General features: G+C 45.2%; 1 protein-coding gene across 1 annotated transcript in view; it reads right to left on the bottom strand.

Moving 5' to 3' along the window:
- Positions 1–487: 487 nt before the first annotated feature.
- LOC137423659 (E3 ubiquitin-protein ligase TRIM39-like) overlaps positions 488–17,457 on the bottom strand; it is a 42,011-nt gene continuing 25,041 nt past the window's right edge. The window contains exons 4-8 of the mRNA XM_078773910.1: positions 15,835–16,071; positions 15,155–15,177; positions 14,517–14,632; positions 9,572–9,801; positions 488–4,038 (exon numbers count right to left, since the gene is read on the bottom strand). Of these exons, the coding sequence (XP_078630036.1) occupies positions 3,646–4,038; positions 9,572–9,801; positions 14,517–14,632; positions 15,155–15,177; positions 15,835–16,071 (999 nt within the window). The 3' untranslated portion in view covers positions 488–3,645. The remainder of the gene's footprint in view (positions 4,039–9,571; positions 9,802–14,516; positions 14,633–15,154; positions 15,178–15,834; positions 16,072–17,457) is intronic.

The following is a 17,457-nucleotide window of genomic DNA, read 5'->3' on the forward strand; positions in this document are numbered from 1 at the left end:
TGTTCACCACCATCTCTTATCTTCCGCCATCCAAAACCTTTATCTTTTCTACCCCCGTTAATTCACCCCAGATACACTTTTTTTGAAATACCGACTTCTTTCCTGGAAGTGCTAGCAGTGTCCATGTGTTTTATACCTCTCCCACCCCCCCCCCCCCACCACCCTTCCCGTGCCTCCTCCCCCCCCACAGATCTCCCGATGTCCCTGTTCTCTGCTGTTGTACTTGTGTGCTTCCCTCTCTCTCTCCCCATGTTGTCTCCCGCTCCCTTTATCCTATCTTGTATGTGTCAGTTTGTCTTTTCGTGATCAATGTTAGCTCTTACACGAGCCTCGATCTTGTTAACAAAAAAAAGAAGAAATACATTCGTAAAATGTCAAAGCTGATTCATCTGACTGTAATATCTATTGATCACACGAGTGGGTGCACTCTACCTGAACTCACGATGCTGGAGATGTGGTAAAAATAATTAAAACAGAAACAACAATAAGTCATTCAATGGTTTTATTACAAGTTGTGCTACAGCACAGAGAAAGTACTTGAAGTTTGTTATAGGGGGAATTGGGCTGTCGGGCAAGACTACATCTAGTGTCCACCAACCATGCATGTAGAGTGTATAGCATACTGTGTGTGTATAGTCCAAAACACATCAACCAGAATCTTTTTAATAGAGCGAGACAGTTTGTAATTTTTCATCCAAATACATGAAATTCAAAACTACAGTCCCCTTTAGATCACTGGTAGGTTCCAGTAGTGCGAGGTATCTAGAAACGGCCATAGTCTTGTATCTCAGGCCAATCTAGTGCTACATACGTTCTTTCTTACCCTTTACCTTTGCATGACTTACAAGGACATGAATAGTTGTTGTTTTGTATGCAGCCTGTGGCTGCTGGTTGCATCATTTCTCTGGAAGCGCGTTTGTGCCGCTGATGCAGTGCCCTGATTACCAGTGAGCTGTTACTCAATTTGCTGACTTCGGAACAACCTCCTAGGAACAACATCCTAGACAGGATGAGTCAACCCCCCTGGCGTTTATTCAACGATCGACCGGGATTACAAACTCAGGGTCTAGGATCCCAAGCCGGCACCCTAACCGCTAAGCCAACACCAGGCTCGCATGGAGACACACTCAGGATCCTCGGATCCCAATTCGGCACCCTAACCGCTAAGCCAACACCAGGCTCGCATGGAGACACACTCAGAATCCTAGGATCCCAATCCGGCACCGTAACCGCTAAGCCAACACCAGGCTCGCATGGAGACACACTCAAAATCCTAGGATCCCAATCCGGCACGCTAACCGCTAAGCCAACACCAGGCTCGCATAGAGACACACTCAGGATCCTTGGATCCCAAGGCAGCACCCAAACCGCTAAGCCAACACCAGGCTCGCCTGGAGACACACTCAGAATCCTAGGATCCCAATCCGGCACCGTAACCGCTAAGCCAACACCAGGCTCGCATGGAGACACACTCAAAATCCTAGGATCCCAATCCGGCACGCTAACCACTAAGCCAACACCAGGCTCGCATAGAGACACACTCAGGATCCTTGGATCCCAAGGCAGCACCCAAACCGTTAAGCCAACACCAGGCTCGCATGGAGCCACGCTCAGAATCCTCGGATCCCAAGCCAGCACTCCAACCGCTAAGCCAACACCAGGCTCGCATGACGACACTCGGGATCAGAGGATCCCAAGCCGGCACGCTAACCGCTAGACCAACACCAGGCTCACATGGAGACACACTCAGGATCCTCGGATCCCAAGCCGGCACCCTAACCGCTAAGCCAACACCAGGCTCGCATGGAGACACACTCAGGATCCTGGGATCCCAAGCTGGCACCCCAACCACTAAGCGAACACCAGGCTCGCATGGAGACACACTCAGGATCCTAGGATCCCAATCCGGCACCCTAACCGCTAGGCCAACACCAGGCTCGCATGGAGACACACTTAGGATCCGAGGATCCCAAGCCAGCACCCCAACCGCTAAGCCAACACCAGGCTCGCATGGAGACACTCGGGATCCGAGGATCCCAAGCCGGCACCCTAACCGCTGGGTCAACACCAGGCTCACATGGAGACACACTCAGGATCCTCGGATCCCAAGGCAGCACCCTAACCGCTAAGCCAACACCAGGATCGCACGGAGACACACTCAGGATCCTAGGATCCCAAGCCAACACCAGGCTCGCATGGAGACACATTCAGGATCCTCGGATCCCAAGCCGGCACCCTAACCGCTAAGCCAACACCAAGCTACATAAAGAGCAACTGGGATTTGAACCTGGCATTCCAGCATCATATGAACCATCAGTTCAGGTGGGAATGCGAAACAAGCCATTCTATTTTGCACATCACCAGGTGCACACCAAATGTATATTGTGTGTAAAGTTTGACCACATCAGCATTATACTGTTTCCACCTGAGAGGTTGCAAGATGGTAGCTTTAATACCTCAATGCTTCGTCTGCATTTCCCCAAGAGATGAGTTGTGAAAAATCAGTTTCACAATTGAGGGGAAAACAGAGTTGTGGTGAAGTTTTGTTTTCAGAACTTTGTTCCTTATTTGCTCCTTTCAAGGTCTGTGTTTCTTAGAAATATCTTGCAGATCTGAAACATCACCATGGCTCTTTGTTCCAACATTTTGAAAGTGTTGCTTTTTTTACCAACACTTTGAAATAGCTACTCTGAAACATGCACAAACCTATTAACGTGACATCAATGCAACCTCTCTTTCCATACTCCTTGCGAGTGATGCTGCAGGCAGACCCGAGATGTTCAAGATAATAGGATCACTAAGAAGTAGATAGGTGTTGAGTGTTCATGTTACTGCAGGCAGGTGCTGATGGGGAGGGATAATGAGACTATCAGTATCAGGTCAGTATTGAGTGATAAGATGAGTTGGAAGTGATCTGAAATCTTAAACCACAAGAAGGAAAGCAATGGGACTTTACGGCTTCAGGCAGGCAGTGTATCACGACTTCATGTCACCCTCCGCCCACACCCATGATCTTTCTTACCCCAATTATCCCTTCCTAAACCATCCCTCTTACTTGCTGGTCTCAGTGTTTCCTGCCCTTTTACTTTCTGGTTTGTTCAGTCATTTGCTGGTTGTGCTCAATTGTTGCCCCGTTACCCCTACTGTTAATTCAACCTTGCTCTTCCCCGAACCTCGCTCTTGCAGAGGGGGAAAAATGGTGATGTGGAGATTTACAAGAGTCAGATGTCAAAGGCTGGAGAAAATGAGTTGTAGGAGAGGAGGTGAGAGGAAAGCTTCAATGACAAGTTACTAGATGAACCCAGGTGACATGATATGGTGATGGAGAGTTCAAGGCTCAAAGTTCAGGAGGTCCAGGTCCAGATGAGAGGCAAAAGACCAAGAGGCTACCAATATGTCTGAAGTAAGAAAGCAGCAGGAACTGTGCAGCCATGGGCTCCTGGTAGTTGATGCCAATCACTTTCAGAGCTTTGCTTTTCATCTGAATGCATTTGCTGATCCTGCAAAGGAAAGAATTGTTCCAACAAATAAATGCATGCAGGCCACAAGAGGGTTTATGTGTAATTCATTTGCCTCACCAAAATCTCTCTTCACGGTACACAATGAGTTTTGTGGTAAATCTGTATGCAAGGAGTACAGCACCCGTTAGGAAAACAGTCCGAAGAGCGTTGAAGCACGCTGCCATTTGCTTCCATCGCTAACCACTTTATTGGCCACACGCAAACGAAGGGGCAATTGATTATTGGGGTCTCGGCAGCTGTGGGGGTTCAGGGCAGGGAACAACGGCTCTGAAAATTCGGCACGGAAACTGTGGATGAGATGCATCTCGCCAGCGTTGTAAAAAGATAGAATTCCATGCTGAGGATCATAGAAGACGCCGATAGTGTGAGCCTCAGTCGAGAGCTGGCATGGCACTGCCGCCTGCTCACCATGCCATGCATGGTACTGGTGCTCATGCAGCTCCAGGGCCCAGGATGTACAGTTGCGTCCGAGCCGGCTGGAGCCATCACGTGGAATCGATGCATATGCCATGCCCACCTGCACAACAGCACTGCATTTGATTAGGTATTTTTAATGGCAAAAACACCTGAGGGATGTTACAATTAAAAGTCCGATGTCAAATTTCACAAGGGGGTGCCTTGGGCTTGTATCGTGCCCAAAAGTAAGACGCGTGTCAACAGTTTTATGAAATAGGAAAGAATTAATGAGGCAGATGTAATGGGTCAAACGCCTAAAAAACTGTGCATACGCGTAGTTCTGTTTTGCTATTTTCCACAAAGATCTGCTCTAGTTGCATTGCAATGCATTACACATGTGAATTATTAAAGAAACAAGCATTCTGAGTATTGCGCTGCAATACATGTCCCCTACCGGCAGTCTGTCGTCCGGAAAACTGTTGGGGAAATTACACGTATTGCACTGTGTGAATTATATAATTACCAACTCACGGTCTGAGGTAACTTGTCTAAAAATTATCCAATTTGCACCAAACAAAGTTTATGAATGGTTGCACAGACCCCTACTTCTCACTAAAAGTGGAAACAGAATGTTAATTGGAGTTAAAACAAGCATTCTGATTATTGCGCTGTAATACATGTCCCCTACCGGCAGTCTGTCGTCCGGGAAACTGTTGGGGAAATTACCAAAGTTCAAAGTGCCATAACCTTGTCAAAAATGATCGAAACGTCGTGAAGTTCGAACTTGATCTGTAACTTATCATGAGAAAACCATGTGCCAAGTTTGAAATCATTAGCATTAAGGGTTTAGGAAAAAAAAGTCCGGAAAGCTGTTCTTTGCGTGTCGGACTGACAGACTGACGGACTGACGGACTGACAGACGGAGGGACGGCGTGCAAACCTATAGTCCCCTCTCGTGTACACCGGTAGGGGACTAATAAGAAGAAAGCGCTGTAATTACTTTTTAACCACAGGCCTCTGCCTGCTATGATCAGCAAACTAGGAGGTGGTGGCTTAAAATATGTTACCGAGGATAAATGCTTCACCCAGTCAGGCTTTGGCACTATCTATTATGTGCACAAATATAGCAGAATTTTTTTTACCTCACCTCTTTATGCCTCACTTAGACGTGTGTGGGAATAGTGAGGGAAAAAGGGAATGGATTTTGGGAGAAGAAAGGAGCAAAGGAAGGAAAGGGAAGGATTCTATGGAAAGCTATGATCCTCCCTTCTTTTCCATTTCTCAATAATAAATAGATGACACCCAGCCTGGTGTTGGCTTAACGGTTAAGGTGGCTGGCTTGGGATCTCAGGGTCCTGAGTAGCTCCTGCTGTGCCGTTGAAATAACTCCAGGTGGATTGACTCATACAGACCACCACCCAGCCACAGGCTGCATACAGACCACCACCAAGCCACAGGCTGCATACAGACCACCACCCAGCCACAGGCTGCATACAGACCACCACCCAGCCACAGGCTGCATACAGACCACCACCCAGCCACAGGCTGCATACAGACCACCACCAAGCCACAGGCTGCATACAGACCACCACCCAGCCACAGGCTGCATACAGACCACCACCCAGCCACAGGCTGCATACAGACCACCACCCAGCCACAGACTGCATACAGACCACCACCCAGCCACAGGCTGCATTCAGACCACCACCCAGCCACAGGCTGCATACAGACCACCACCCAGCCACAGGCTGCATACAGACCACCACCCAGCCACAGGCTGCATACAGACCACCACCCAGCCCAGGCTGCATACAGACCACCACCCAGCCACAGGCTGCATTCAGACCACCACCCAGCCACAGGCTGCATACAGACCACCACCCAGCCACAGGCTGCATACAGACCACCACCACCACCAGACAAAGTATTATATATCGGTTTTAACCCTATCAATAAATTGTGAAGAATCATTTGAGAAATTCTCTTATCCAGATCCAGATTCGGATCTTCACCAAATTGAAGCAATTCCGTCCACCAAGTTTCGTCCGAATCCATCCACAACTTTTAGAGATCTCCAGATATATATCGTTTTTGTCCCTATATCTCTCAATGACGAAGAATCACTTAAAAATTGTAGTATCTGGATCCGGAAAAATTGTAGTATCTAAATTGTATCCCTTCAAGTTAGTTTCCTTCACCACCGAAGGAGGACGAAAGTTGTGTTTTCACCCCTGTCTATTTGTTTGTCTGTGAACAGGATATCTCTAAAAGTTGTGGACGGATTCGGACTAAATATTGTGGAGAGGTTGGGTATTTGAGGAGGATGAAATGATTCGATTTTGGTGAACATCCTGATCCAGATACTACAATTTTAAAGTGATTCTTCGTCATTGAGAGATAGGGACAAAAACGATATGAAGAGCTCTATTCCAAAACGCGATAAACGCCAAAAAAAAAAAAGAAGCGATTACCGGCTCCAACATTCGTGAACAGATAGTCGGTCAATATCACACATTCGTTTTTTCTCAAAACGTGATATCTCCCGTTAGTTTACGCAGCCCAGTTTAGATCTTTTTTGCAAAGTGCGACAAACGCCATGCCACTTTTATTCCAAACCGCGATATTGCCTGTCGGCCAATCTGCGTGGGGCTGGGGAATTTTCCACAACATGGCGACTTCCGTTGTTGGACTGTGGCGTAATTTTCTTGGACGTAATTTTCTGTAAAATGGACAGTTTTGATGGGATGGACGAAGCAGTGGTGCTTTCACCGGGAGGAAGAAAGCGTAAGTTGAATAAGGACAACCATGAACGGGAAAAAGCTAAACAAATTCGCCATTCTGGCGCTGGTAAAGTTCCAACCGTGGCATGTAAACACACCGCTGAAAAAAAGCAAAATCGTTGTCACGCTGATAAGCTCACAGAAGACGACCTCAGACTGAACTTTGACAAATTATACGGAAACTCAAAGAAAGCAGATCAGGACAGGGAATTTCTGCAGCTGATGACAATCACGTCTGTTAAGCGGCATCGCAAGAAGGTGGATACAGTTGGCAGAAGGAAAAACAGGAATGTTTCCGTGCAGTTCAGTCTGCTGACGGTGAACCACCCAGACAAGCTTCCTGTTTGTAAAGACACATTCGTCTCAGTACTGGGTGAGTTTTTGTATTGTTTTCATTGCAGATATCTTTCATCTGGAAGCTCATTGAATGTTATTCGCGTTTACTATTTGCACACCATTATGCATGCACCCAGATTCTCCACCACAGATAACATTTAAAATATTTACATAATCCACGTATGTCAGCGATGATCATGCATAAAAAAATTATTAGCACCGATTCACAGCATCTCCAGGCAGATTCTACGTCGGAATCGAGGTGGTTGCAACCTTGCTGGGCTGATTAAAACAGCCACAGTCAAAATTATTTCTGTCTATCGGTTCCACAAGATTGATCCCCTGCACCCCATACGATATTAGCCATTTTATACCAGGTATTACATTATTCTTTTGATTTTTTCAGGGATCAGCAAGGACAGAGTGTCCCGGGTGGCCCGATATTACGCGGAGACTGCTGAGGCTCGCCCAGAAAGAAGGGGAGGGGCCCGAAAAGTAGACATCAACAACAGCAAGAGGGATCTGATCTCCAATCACATTGGAACATTCACCTGCAGGGCCAGTCATTACGGCCGTAGGGGGGCTCCAGGGCGAAAATATCTCCCCACTGACTTGAGTGTGCACAAAATGCACCAGCTGTTTGAGGCACAAAACCACGCCGAAACCAGCTACTCTCTGTACTATTCTGTTTTCTCATCCCAATTCAACCTTGGCTGTGGCCATCCTGCCACAGATGCCTGTTCCAATTGTGCCAAATACAGGATGAGAATAAAGGATCCAAACATGTCAGAAGCTGAAAAGCAAAATGAAACAGCCTTGTTCATTTTGCATCGGCGAAGAGCACGAGCATTCTATGACCAGCTGGGAAGGGACGAAGAGGACTCCGTGACTGTTTGCTTCGACATGATGCAAAATCTAATTTTGCCCAAAACACCAATAGGCCAAGTCTATTATTCCAGACAACTCTACCTTTACCTGTTTGGTGTTGTTGTGCATCATGGTAAGGAGAGCAAACAGCTCAAAGAGGATGTCCACCTTTATGTCTGGCTGGAAAATCAAAACAAAAAGGACAGCAATATGACAGCTTCCGCACTGGATCATTGCTTCCGCCACCCACTCAATGGGCCGCTTCGGGAGAAAAAAAGCCTTCGCTTGTTCAGCGATTCATGTTTTGGACAAAATAAGAATATGAATATGGCATCCATGCTCTTGGCACTTCAGCAAACAATTCCTGGTCTCAGGATTGAGTACACCTTTCCAATTAGGGGGCACAGCTTTTTACCAGCAGATAGAGTATTTGGGAGAATTGAACAGAGAGTTAGGAAAGTGGACACCATCCTGCTCCCAGAAGAGTACTGCTCAATTTTGAAAACATTTGGGAATGTCTACGTGTATGGAAAGGAGTGGCAGTCGTTTGATTACCGATCAGCAACCAAACATCATGTGAGGACGAAGAAAACCTTCAAAATTAGTGAGGCCCGCATGCTAGAATTCACAAATGGCCAAGTGGGTTTTAAAACCTCCTACAGTGCTGAATACTGCCACCACAGTGTTTTGAAACGGGGCAAGAAATGGGCTGAATTCAGACCTGATCCATTACCAATGCAGACCACTGTAAAAGAGGCGAAGAAGCGTGATGTGTTTTCACTCCTTGCGGAAATAGGAGCGTCAGACGAAGTCCGGGCGTTCTATGATTCTGCTTTGTCAGTGGTGAGCGAGGCTGATGCAGCCAGCAGTGATGAAGAGCCCGGACAGGGCTGACCTGCATTCCACTGCAAGTCTGACATTGAGAAACGTCCATCATTGGACTTGTGGTGTTTTTTAAGAACTGTCACACAGTGGATATATAGCGTTTTGGAAAAAAACTTCATTATTTTTGTTAATTTGTTGTGAAAAAAGATTACTAGATTTTCAGTTTGTTCTTTGATATGTTCTAATATTTGCATATTAAACATTGAAACAGAAAAAAAAGGAAGTTTGCTTTATTTTCTTTGCTGTGCAGAAATTCTCATTTTACACAAAATGCTCCAAATGGATTTATAGCATTTTGGAAAAGAGCTCTTCATATATATCTGGAGATCTCTAAAAGTTGTGGACGGATTCGGACGAAACTTGGTGGACGGAATTGCTTCAATTTGGTGAAGATCCTAATTTGGATCTGGATAAGAGAATTTCTTAAGTTATTCTTCGCAATTTATTGATGAGGTTAAAACCGCTATATAATACTTTATCTCAAAAAGTTATGGACGGATTCGGACAAAACTTTGTGGACAAGTTGGGTGTGTGTATGTCAAGGACTAATCTATTACATTTTGGTGACGATGCGAATATGGATCCGGATACGAGATGTTTTTTGAATTCTGCAAGTGATTCTTCGCCATTGAGTCATAATCATAGGGTCAAAAACGATATATGGGATGATATTTCAAAAGGTTGTGGACAGATTATGACAAAACTAGCTAATCCAATAAATTGGTGAATCTTCCCGACCACCCACACTTCTCCTCACTTCCCTTGGGGAGCATGAGCTATACTTACAGTCCATCCTGGCTTATTTCCAACATGTACTTCCCAGTAGTAACATCTTCCATTGGAATCAGATGTTTGAGGAAAGCCTTTGGTGCCCAGAACGTTCAACGTTGATTGAAAACGCAATGGGTTATCAGGTACTGGGTGTTGGTACCTCATACATCGAACCACTGTGTCTTCTTCCGACAGCTCTAAGTTGCTGTGAGCTGTGTCAGGATCCAACGTTATCAGAATGGGAGCTGAAAACAGACAAAAAATAGTCGAGAAACAGTCAAATGGTGAGGAATAGGAAATATTTAAGTATGAGTTGTCAAAAAAAAATTCCACATGGAAAAAAATCGACTTCTATAATATTCCAATGACACTGGAAAACTGATCAACTGCTGGGAAGAGCATGTGATAATGGCTAGAAATGACCAAAAAAAAATGAACATCTGTGCCGCATTTTGCTTCTCATAGAAGGAATTATATATGGAGAGGTAAATGGAGTGTGTGGGAGAAGTGGGGAGGGAAGGAAAATATGATTGGAAGAAAATAGGCGCAAGGAGAGGGAAGTGCTGGAATATCCATGTATGCGACTTGCGTACATAATAGACAGGTTGCCCCTAAACTGATCTGATGAGGTGAAGTATTCATTCTTGGATGTCATTTGCCAGGTACCACCTGCTGGTTTGTTGGTCAAAGCAGACGAGGCTTGGGGTTACATAAGCTTCCTAGGTCCCAATCTATGAAATGTATCCAACGAGCATCTTTCCAACAGACGCCTAACCCTTAAACGTTGACAAAAACATCTTTGTGCGTGCACAGCTAACTGCCCGTTTAAATAGCAAGTTACGAAGGGAGATTAACAGCCGTTTAATTGTGTTCTTATAAACAGCAGATTAGCCTTTGAAACACAACGCATATCTCCAACATCCAATTGAAATGATGCATTTCCATAGAATCAAAGTGCCACCGACAATTTTTGGAGGAGATTCAGCACATTGTTCCACTCTGCTAATCCTACAGTCATCATTCTGTGCACTTTGTCGAGTTCCATCAGGCCGCCACCTCCTTATTTCCTTTCATCAGTGCATCCCAAGAATGTACCAGGTACATTCTTGGGATGCACTGATTTTTGTAGAACATTTTGTGGATAGTAAGGGTGTTTGTTCAGCCACGGGCAAAAATGAGCGAGGGTGAGGGTGTTCGTTCAGTCAGCTCGTTCAGTCACCTGCGCTACCCCACGCTATGGTACAGTGTTAATTCACGGGCAAAAAAAATGTAAAAGAGTGTTGCGTCGTTGGTTGTTATCGTCATTTGTGGGTTTCAGGAGGTGGAATGGAGTCCTCTCAGGACTGAAAGTATCCACCTCCATGGAGTGCTGAAGACCCTGAAAGACCCTTAAGACCAGTAAGAGCCTAAGACCCCTAAGACTCTTAAGACCCTTTCAACTATTTCTAACCGGAAGACCCTTCAGGCCCATAAGACCCTGCAGACCCTATAGATCCAATTCGAATCCTTGGTTCCCGAAGACCCCATAGTCCCTATTAAACCTTCTGTCTGAGGCCTTCTGCAATAACACTGGAGGTTCACCAGTCATAATCAAAAGGTCCCCCATTAGTAAACCACTTCTTTACAAAGTTAATAGGTTCAAAAATATAATTAATTAATTCAATTTCTCTTTCATTTTTTTTCAGGTTCTGCTCATCTTGGCTGATGACACAGGGAAAAGTCCAACATGGCAAAGAGAAACGTCCCACGTGGCAAAGAGGAAACGGTGTCCATGACAACAATTTCACCCCATTATAAACAAATGGGATATTTACCTCCGCCACCAAAGGTGGATGGAGATTATGTTTTCACCCCTGTCCATCTGTTTGTTTGTGAACAAGATATCTCAAAAAGTTGTGGACGGATTCGGACGAAATTTGGCATAGAGGTAACGTTTGTGACAAGGACGAAATGATTTGATTTTGGTGAAGATTCGGATTCGGATCCGGCTACTGGAATTTTAAAGTGATTCTTCACCATTGGGAGATAGGGCCAAAAAACGATACACAGCAGGATATCTCAAAATGTTATTCACGGATTTGGACGAAACTTGGTACACCGCTTGGGTGTGTGACAAGGAAGAATTCGATTTTGGTGAAGATCTGAATATGGATTCGGATATGAGAATTATTTAATTTTTTAAGTGATTCTTCACCATTACGTGATAGGGCTAAAACCGACAAAGGCCAAAACCGACAAGGAAGAATCGATTCAATTTTGAATTGAAGATCCGGATCCGGATCCGGCTAGTATAATTTTAAGTGATTCTTCACCATTGGGAGACAAGGCCAAAACGACATATAGCAGGACATCTCAAAAAGTTGTGGACGGATGATTTTGATTAAATGTGATTCTGTATTGTGATTTTCTGGTCTACTCTGCGATACAAAACGTAAACTGTTCACCTGGCGGAGGTATGCTCTCTACTGAGTACCGTTCTCGTTTTGTGATTTTATTATTGCCAAACCTCAGGAATTTTTGAAGATATCACATTTAAACCTACACAGCTTATTTGTATGTATGTGTAGTACATGTGAATAAAATCTGGTCAAAATCAGTCAAAGGTCAAGGTCAATGTTGTCTAAAACATGTAAAACACCTATTTGGCGGCAATAAGAAAATGTATCGACCAAATTTGTTATGCACATTCCATCATGTAAAAATCTGTTTCTGGTGTTTGCTCCCCTTCCATCCCCTCCCTTACCTCAAACGGCTACACAGTTGACACCGCACGTGACAAAGCCGAATGCCTCAACTCTGTGTTTGCCTCAAAATCTTGTGTCCCAAACCCATCTCTCTCTGCACCCACCTTACACAGTTGAACCCAGCTGCTCCTGGACTCTGTGTCCTTCTCTCCTGACAAGGTGGAGATTTGGAGAAGTTGATATCAAACCTCGACTCTGATTCTGCAACTGGACCAGACGGCATCAGCCCACGGGTCCTAAAATCTTGTTCTGCCACTCTATCTCAGCCACTCTCTGTTCTCCTCACCCTCTCTTTTGCTCAAGGACACCTGCCATCTGCTTGGAAATCAGCCAACATTACCGCTTGACACAAAAAGGTGCAAAAACAGATCCTTACAACTGCAGACCAATCAGCTTGCCCCCAATAATCAGCAAGGTCATGAATCCATCATCTCTTCTGACATCAAATCCTTCCTCTTCTCCAATGGCTTGATCTCGGATCATCAATTTGGATTCAGACCAAGTCATTCTACTCTGGACATGTTGCTTCTGCTGTCTCAACAATGGATGGAGGTCCTCAATGCCAAACAGGAAATCAGAGCTGTCTCCCTTGACATAGCTCGTACCTTCGATACGGTCTGGCACCCCACTCTGCTTACCAAACTCTCCTCCTATGGTATCAATGGAAACCTCCATGCATGGCTTGCAGACTTCCTTTCTGGTCGCAGTCAACGTGTGGCCCTGAATGGAATTCTCTCATCTCCCCTTCCTGTTCAGGCTGGAGTTCATGAAGGCAGTGTTCTGGGCCCTGTGCTTTTTCTGGTCTTCATTAATGATCTCTCCGGCTCTCTGGAAAATCCTATTTCTTTGCTGATGACTCCACTCTCTGCCGCTCTATATCTCAACCCTCAGATCGGAAGGCAGCAGCCTCTTTACTCTCTGCAGTCCTGGACAATATCACAAACTGGTCAAACAATTGGAACATGTCTTTCAATCGAGACAAATCTCACACTCTCACTTTGTCTCTCCAAAAAGACCATCTGGACAACCCTCCCATCTACTTTCTGAACAATCTTCTTGAAGAAGTTCTGTCACTCAAGCTTTTGGGTCTCACTATCTGCCATGATCTTTCCTGGGAAAACCACATTTCCAAGCTGGCCTCCAAAACCAGTTGCCGACTGGGCATCCTCCGTCGTGCGAAGTCCTTTCTCGGCACTTCTGAACTCCTCGCCACATACAAAACTTTCATCCGCAGCTCAATGGAATACTGCTCTCCCCTCAGCTCGGCTTCACGCAGTTGAAACCAAAGCATTCAGAATCATTGGAATCTCCCGCAATGAAGCTGATTCTGAGGGCCTTTCCCTCTCTCACCGCAGGCAGGTTAGGGTGGTGGTCTTTCTGTCTTCTACCGACTCTTCTCCGGCCTTGCTCCCCCTGCTCTGTCTGTGCTCTAACCCTCAAATATTCCTACAGGATGCACAAGATCTGCCTGCAAACCTCTTATGGTGAAACTGCCAAAGTCAAGACTATCTGCTCACCTTCACTCCTTCATTCCTCTTTTCTCCCGCCTCTGGAACAAACTCCCTCACTCTCTTCAATCCCACTCCTCCCTCCAGGTCTTTAAAACAGCTGTTCACCACCATCTCTTATCTTCCCCCATCCAAAACCTTGATCTTTTCTACCCCTGTTAAAACACCCCAAATCAGCCTCTTTCAATCCCCAACTTCTTTCCTGAAATTCCTAGTGGTGAAATTCCTAGTAGTGTTCATTTGCTTTCTGCCGTGTTCCCCTCCCCCTTCCACAGATCTACCGACGTCCCTGTTCTCTACTGTTGTTGTGCTTGTGTGCTTCCTTCTCTTTCCCCATTTTGTCTCCCACTCCCTTCATTGCATATTTTATGTGTCTGTGCATGTTTTCATGTTCAATGTGTTAGCTCTTACACGAGACTCGATTCTGTATACAAATATATATATATATTTGATAGGTCAAATTTTCCAAATTACCAATTTGCTGTTTCCACAGCAACTATTATTTATTTGGATTTTGCAAGTATCGTGCTATGCACAACATCTTGTTTATTTGATTGACTGTGACCAGGATTAGATTACATTTTGTGATTTTAGATTTTGTGTAGATTCGGATCTGGATGAATAAAGATGATCAATATTTGTGTCAGTAACACTTGAGAGTGAGGGGAAAGTGAGGATGCAGGTAGGAAATTGTTTTGAGAGACTTGCTTGGTGAAAATGTCTTCAGAAGCTTTGACACTTTGATTTCACAAGAAAAAAACTCTGCAGGTGTTTCCACCCCAGCAGTTTCGGTTTCTCCATCACTATTTTCTGTACAATTCAAGCTGTGGGGAGGGGAGAAGGGGAGGGAGGGGGGAGGGGAGAAGGGGAGGGAGGGGGGAGGGGAGAAGGGGAGGGAGGGGGGAGGGGAGAATGGGAGTGAGGGGGGAGGGGAGAAGGGGAAGGAGGGGGGATGGAAGAAGGGGAGGGAGGGGGAGGTGAGAAGGGGACGAAGGGGGGAGGGGAGAATGGGAGTGAGGGGGGAGGGGAGAAGGGGAAGGAGGGGGGATGGAAGATGGGGAGGGAGGGGGGAGGTGAGAAGGGGACGAAGGGGGGAGGGGAGAATGGGAGTGAGGGGGGAGGGGAGAAGGGGAAGGAGGGGGGATGGAAGAAGGGGAGGGAAGGGGGAGGTGAGAAGGGGAGGAAGGGGGGAGGGGAGAAGGGGAGGGAGGGGGGAGGGGAAGGAAAACATTTTAAACTGTGGTATACACGTTCCATATAATTAAGTTGTAATCTATCAGGATATTATTGAGTAGAGGTACATAATGGAGGATTAAATCCTCATCTTAAGCTCTACCATTACATACCTTTCTTGAACGATCTTGAATACCTGATGGAATAAAGTTTGGAAAATTAGCATTGTCAAAATAATAAATTTAAACAAATATGAGATAAACAAGATGCAAAAAGACTATGCTTTCAGTAATTTTGCTGTATGGAGTTAAAGGCCATCAGTCGGCCATCTTTGGTCAGATTACAAAACAAAATCTTCTGCATATTTATATCTCATGTATTGTCTTTGTGCCAAGTTTGAACAAAATCGGATCATGCATGTCCGAGAAATGGTTGGGGGCACGTTTAAGTAACAAAATGGCCGTCAGTCGGCCATCTTGCATCTGCTCTCGAAACAAAAATGACATGCATATGTAACCCGTCATTACTTTATCTGTGTGCCAAGTTTGAAACAGATCAGTCCATATATCTCTGAGATATGCTTGCAGACGAACGGACAGACGGACGATACCCAATCGATAACCCCCTTTTTCGGATCAAGTACACTTTGTATATATTTGAATGCATATGCTCATCTCTTCTGACCAACCAAATTGGGCCACGTAAGCAGACAGGCATGCTTTTGACCACCCTTAACCAAGCTTTCGATCAGATTGACTATTGGTGAAGATGCAGATCCATCTTTGTAGAACTGTCGTGCTGGTATTATAATGAAATCATTAACCTCAAATGAAGACAATGTTAATTCTCATACCTGCAGAACTTTCCAAGGTTCATGCTCTGGCTCGAAAGCAGTTTGCATCAAGGGCGATGCCACAGCAGCCTGTATGGCTTCCTGATGAGCAGTATGTGCCAAGTTCATGTAGCACTGACGTGTGCTCTCCTGCTGATGGTGGAGAGCATCGAGCATCTCATCCCGCTGCTGCTCCAGCAGGCTGAGCAATGTTTGGTGATGGGTCCACACACGTGCTGCAAGCTGAGCCACATCATTCTGCTCAAAGAGGAAATGAAACAAAACAAGTACAACACACCAACACATGCCTCTTGTCTTCCTATAAAGCTGGACAAGATAAGTTCATTGAATTCATGCATATATATAGTATATATATATGCAAAGATTTGCGGTTGGGAGTAAATCCAAATGACTCCATGGTAAGATCTCCAACCTTTAATTGAACAAACAATGACTCAACGTTTCGATTAACAACATGTGAAGCCACACGCCTCCGTTAATCTTCCTCAAGAGTGATAAAATCATCTCAACATCCCCTTATATGCAAAGTGGGCGGGGTATATGCAAAGTGGGGTGGGCAAAGCTGGACAGCCAATGAAACCGTATCACACCGCTCTCGTGAACGGAGACGTTATTGACCAAATTCAAAAATCAACCGCATATTAACGGCTTAAAATAATCCTGTAAGCAATGCTGGATTATAACTCGTGTTTAGAAAATCAGGAACAATCATTACATTTAATTAAAAGTTAAACTTGTAAACAATTAAATTGTAAATTAAATTAAAACTGTAAATATATGAAAGCAAAATTTTTTTAAAGATAAAATAAAATTGCCATAATATCAAGATCATCACATGTGGCCCTATGCGGTAAAGGGGAATGCGGGAAGGAGAGGCGTTATAGGGGGGGATAAAATGGGGGGGGGGGGGGAACCAGAGGGGTGGAAGCAGAGGGGGGGGTTTGGGAGAGGGGTGGTTTGGAGGGAGGGGGGGAGGGGGGAGGGGGAGGGGGCAAATTGTCCGAATAAAAACCTTGTGTGACATATTATGTGGACTCGTTGTTCAAAGTACGGAATGCCTGCCTCGTTTACACAAGAGTGGGTCAAACGCTACCGGTAAGTCAACTACCTCTTGTGTGATCGAGGTAACAGTTTCTTCTGTGTGCCAAGCCTCCAAAACACGTCTTCTGTTTCTGTTGGGTGTGGAACCCAAAATATTAACCCTATCCCATAAAGGTGTGTGGCCTTCCTTAAGGCCGTGTTTGGCAATAGCAGATCTGCTGGGATAATTACATTCAAATCCTTTTTGGTTTTCAGCAATACGTTGAACTAAGGTCCTCCCGGTTTCACCCACATACTCAGCTTCACAACCACAGGGCACTACGTATACGTACGGTTTTCACCCTTCGCCAAGCCCTTATGAGGGTCAAGGACAAGCTTCCGAGGAAGGATAGGTCAGGGGTGGTATACGTAGTGCCCTACAAAATATTCGCTTTTGTGCTTGGAACATTCTACAGAGCACTGTCATAAGACAACAGAGATGGCTATAGATATTGTGGTTATCTGCCACGATTGAGACAGGATGCCATCCTCATGATTAAGTGGAAGAAACAGCCATTGCTCAAAACTGTAAGACTATTTCAG

Source organism: Myxine glutinosa, chromosome 3 (genome assembly GCF_964187855.1).
Source record: "Myxine glutinosa chromosome 3, kmMyxGlut1.1, whole genome shotgun sequence".
NCBI classification, from domain to species: Eukaryota; Metazoa; Chordata; class Myxini; order Myxiniformes; family Myxinidae; genus Myxine; species Myxine glutinosa.